The 4,713-nt window shown below is 56.2% G+C and overlaps 1 protein-coding gene across 1 annotated transcript; it reads right to left on the bottom strand.

Annotated features, from left to right (window-relative positions):
- Positions 1-606: 606 nt before the first annotated feature.
- Mcidas (multiciliate differentiation and DNA synthesis associated cell cycle protein) lies at positions 607-4,707 on the bottom strand. The gene is made up of 7 exons (XM_013018576.1): positions 4,591-4,707; positions 4,412-4,508; positions 4,142-4,233; positions 2,684-2,756; positions 1,923-2,155; positions 1,249-1,359; positions 607-1,041 (listed from the first exon to the last, which is right to left on the bottom strand). Exons 1-7 carry the CDS (start codon positions 4,705-4,707, stop codon positions 607-609), a joined length of 1,158 nt encoding a protein of 385 aa, XP_012874030.1.
- Positions 4,708-4,713: the final 6 nt, after the last annotated feature.

The raw sequence follows: 4,713 nt of genomic DNA, 5'->3' as shown, positions 1-4,713 counted from the left end.
TATAAAACTTTCCACAGATATTGCAAATATTTATATGAATAATTACTACAAATAAATATGCCTCGCATTTTTTTGCTGACAACTCTGGCATCTGGGAGTCTCCGTTCTGCTCAAGCAGCTGGGTCAGGCTATTGATACTTGATAATTAGATTTCCTTCCAGGATTGAAGAAAGTTGAACGATGCATTGAGAGTCCCCCAACACTAGTGGGCCTAGACTCACAATTTCAGCAATGCCTCCTGTAGAGAAACGTGACCTCGCTTTGTAGCACCTCTTGTAGCTTCTTACAGAGCTAGGGCAATGTATAACCTATATATATGGCTAATTCATTTTCCAAATTAGAGGTAAATGGTTTTAAACGTGACTGGACGTGGGTATATGTACATGCACGGATTCACGGCGGAGGGGAGGGACTACACTACGTTTCGGAGCGGGACTTTACAGTGCATTACTCACAAGCCGTCTCTGGTTCCTGAAAGAATACGTTACCGAGTGGCACTCGCCTGCTCAGAGTTCTGCAAAACCAGATTTGGGACAGTGCCAGCTGCTGACCCTCGGCCTCAGCTGGGGTATACGGGGCAGCGTTTTCTGGCACCGCACCCCCAGATCAGCTGGGGACCCAGCGGAATTTGTACCCCCCATTGGCTGTCCGGATGGTGAAGGCATTGCCCTGGGGGAAGGCGAGGGTGCGGATGGTGCTGTGGCTGCGGATCGGGGTGCTGAAGGAGCCGTCCTCCTCCAGCTCGCTGCGGCGCAGGTTCAAGGCGCTGCAGTCGGTGCGCAGCCCTCGGAAGGCTCCGTGCAGGTTGCCCGGTCGGTGGTCGGCGCTCGCGGGCTCGGGCTGCAGCCGGGGCCGCTTGGGATCGCGGCGCTGCAGGGCTTCGTCACAGCGCTGGGAAATCTCCCTGAGGATGGCATCCACTTCCGCGCCCTCCTGGCCGGCGGCGCAGAACAGCTCCTCCAGGCTTCTTTTGGCTGACGCCTTGAGGAGGAAGGGCTCGGCCTCTGCCCCGCCATCCCGGGACTGTGAGATCATCAGCTTCTAGGGGAGATGGGGGAAGAGCGCCGCCCTAGGGCCAGCCGGACTCGCCCTGCGCGCCGTGCGCAAAACCAGGTCTGAGGCCGGGTGGCCCGCTATGGCCCCCGACCCCGCGGGGTCCCAACACTGGGAACGGGGTGGCAGGGACTCTGGAGAGGTTTCGACAGCCCGGTGTGTCCCACACGTCTGCCTACCCCCCCCCCCACTTACATCCAGCACCGACGCCAGGTGCTTGGTGCGGCTGGCCAGTTCTTTCAGCTGTCCGTTCCTCTCCTTGAGGGAGGCGATCTCCTCCTGCTTCTGGGTCAGCGTCACGTGCAGCTGCAGGAGGAGACCCAAAGATGGAGACAGGCCACCGGGCTGGCTCTAGTCCGGACCAGCGAAACCGAGTCTCCAAGGCCTTGCTACTCCAGAGGACAGTCAGTTCCACTTTGTTTTCTTTGTCTTTTGTTTTCAATGCTGGATTTGGAACTCAGTGTCTCCTACTAGTACGAAAATTGCTGTACTACATAAACCACTTCCCCAGGCCTCCCCCTATCGTTTGGCTTTAGTTTATTCTTCAGATAGGTCTGCCTTTACCTCGGTAGGCCTCTGACACAGATTCTCCTACCTCTGCCTCCCAAATTGCTGGGGTTACAGGTGTGCACCACCACAGACTAAAGCAAAAGTGGAGGGTTGGGCCATAAAGTGAGATCTTGTCTGGAAAAATAAAGCCTGATGAGGTGGGGTTATATCCCACTAATCATGGAAGTTGGAAACTAAGGTGGAGGAGAACCATATGTTGATCCAGATGGTCACATCTTGGCGCTTGACAAGCCCACCTCCGCCCTGCTCCAGACCCTGTCCTGCCCCAGGGGTCCTGGCGGCCAGCCCAGTGCCCCTACTTGGTTATTCTCAACGAGAGCGTCCCCCAATGCTCTCTGGTTCTGGTCGGCCACCTCCTTCCAGTACTGCTCTGGCGGAGGGGCAGGCGCGTCTGGAACACTTGGAGGCGGTGCCTGCAGAGGTGACGGCTCCAGCGACGACGGGGAGAGGCAGGGCCCGAAGGGCGACACTTCACAAGGGGAAAAGGGAAAGTCATCCGCGGCCAGGGAAGGCGACATCAAAGAAGACGAGTCTGGGGAGAACGTGAAAGCTGCCCTCAGACTCACGACCAATCAGCTCCAGGGAGAAAATGTCACGCATTTGCCTGTTACCTGTATGAAGGAAAACATCCCTAAACTCCTCAAAGCCGCCCACGATTGCCAGGCCCTTCCTGAACCTCCATTGCCCACATACAAGGGGCTGCGTAATATGCCCCCGCTGAGGTCGCCTGAACAGAATCAGGAGAACCAGCTGGAGCCTGGAAGTCACCAGTCACCTTTTGGGCCTCTGCATACTTTGCCACCCTTTCAGCATAGGGATCTTTACCCCCCAAATCCACACTGACAGACCCCAAACTTGCTATAGATCCAGGTATTCAACGTCTCCATTGGAAGAATGGAGGTATCCTAAACATGAAAAAGTCTGACCCTCAGGCAAGATGCAGGCGGGTCCTTGACAGATGGGGAGGTTTGCCACCGTCAGGAGCACGCAGCCTGACTAGTCTGAATTTGGGATAAGGGGCATGGGGGGGAGGGGCGCTGTTTTTCAACTGCACACTTGCCTGCAATGAGATTATCCACCGTGTCCCTGAAAGTCTGCAGATCGAAGTCTGCTTCCGTTTGCAAAGAATGGTTCTAAAACAAACCAGGAAAGTTAATCGGTCCGCATCGAGTCTGCCCGTCCAGAACCATTCCTACACGGGCAGACATCTTCCCAGGTTCCGCTGTGGAAGTGTGTTCGCAGCAGAATCGCCTATCTGGAAAAGGCAGGCCCCATTCGGAACCCAGAACACAGCAGGTTTGCACTGAGCCTGGCGCACCAGTGTCAGCTGGACCACTGGGCCGCAACCAGTGGATTCTGCCGCCTGCAGCAACTATGCGCATCCGTCTTCCTGCAGCCTGCAAGGCTCTCCTACACCCAGCGCCAGGCTTTGGGCAGCAGTCGGTGCCGCTCATTGGCTCACCACCAGCGCTGATGTGTGTGTGTGTGTGTGTGTGTGTGTGTATACCCGTGGACCTCATTTCCAAAGTACACCCCTTCCATACCAGTGAAGGTGCTATCTCTCTAAGAACAGAGAGCCTGGCACAGACAACACCAAGTCTTTCCTCCCAAGGCCTGTTGGCACACAGAGTCCTCTAAAGAGGAAATCGAAAGTGGTGCTTCCTGCAAGCTCCCTCACAGCTCATCACTCTCCTTAAAGGAGGGGAAGGGAGGGGTGTGATCCAAAGAGCCAGGTGTACTAGGAAAATGCTCTATTCGGTCAGGTGCTGCCTGCATTTTCAGTCTCTCCAAAATTGGGCTTTTCCTGTATTATTGGATGCACAAGGTCTCCTCTCCGAGTGTCTGGAGAGGGGGGTGGGGCGAGGTAAAAAGGTGGAAGCCTAGGAATCTTATTTCCTTCCCTTTTGGACATTGAAGGTTTTTTTAATTCTTTTTTTTTTTAAGAAAAAATGTAAGTCTATCAGTTAATCTTCCATGGTTTGCCGGGAAGTGCCAGCCTCATCAAGTGCGGAAAAGTCAGGATGGGAGAAAAAGGAAAAACAAAAACAAAAAAAAACTGCCTCTCAGCCTCAGGATGGCAAGTGTCGAGAGCTTGTGGAACGGAGGAGAAGACTTTACTTAAAAAGCGCTCATCTGCACAAGTGCCTGCTCTACAGAGGACAACGTTTTTCTTTGATTTTCTTCTAGAGTCTTTACTTCTCTCTTCTATTCTGCTTAAGTACCCACGGAATGTAGTGAGTGAGGGTCGGAGAACAGACAAGACATCATCCCGCGAGCTTACACACCCTGTCCCTCAGTGTGTCTGTCATCTCCTAGATGGGAGAGGATTCGCGGTCAGAACAGCTCTGGACCACATTCGATGAGGGAGCGAAAATTCGGGTCTGGGAGGCTCTGGTCCTCGCACTCCGCCTCCCTGCATCAGCTGAACGTGCCTGGGGCTCGGGATTGGTACCCAAAGAAACTAATAAACCCTTCGCTTTCCAGTAGGGATGGGGTTACCTTGAAAAGGGAAAGGTACCTGCGATGTAGCCGGGTCACCACTAGGCGGCGCGTCGGACCCGAGGAGCGAGGTGCAGTCCGCGAGGTCCTGCAGGTCTATGGTGGTGAGGGCTGCGCGGGGAGACCGGGAGACACGCGCCGGGGGGGAAGGGAGAGGTGGTCCCTAAGCCTTTCTGCCAGGCTCGCCAGGACGTGGGAGCCCGGGGAAGAGAAGCTCCGAGCCGCGATCGCAGCACCCACCCGGCACGGGGGAATCCGCGGGGTCGCACAGGTGCCTCGCGGGGCTCACCTGGCAGCGCCGCCGGCTCCGCGTCCGCAGGGTCCTCGTACACGGACACCGGGCTGTCACCGCTGCATCCCGGAAAGAACTTCCGCGGAGGGGCAAACTGCGCGGGCGAAGCAAGGGTGAATGCGGGTCAGGAGCACGGCGCGTCAAACCTAGAGCGGCCCCGGCCCGCGATCCCCCACCTTTCTCTCCGGCTTCCCGGGCTTGCCCAGGGGTCGAGCCGACAGCTCCAGCATCCTGTTGGGGCAGATGCTATCGAACGCCCGGCGTCCCACCGCGCCGTCCCCGCACGCCTGCATCCCGCC

The sequence above is a fragment of the Dipodomys ordii genome, unplaced genomic scaffold (assembly GCF_000151885.1).
Source record: "Dipodomys ordii isolate 6190 unplaced genomic scaffold, Dord_2.0 Scaffold41, whole genome shotgun sequence".
Classification (NCBI taxonomy): domain Eukaryota; kingdom Metazoa; phylum Chordata; class Mammalia; order Rodentia; family Heteromyidae; genus Dipodomys; species Dipodomys ordii.
The sequence above is the reverse complement of the archived record's forward strand: the minus strand, read 5'-3'. Positions and strand labels throughout refer to the sequence as shown.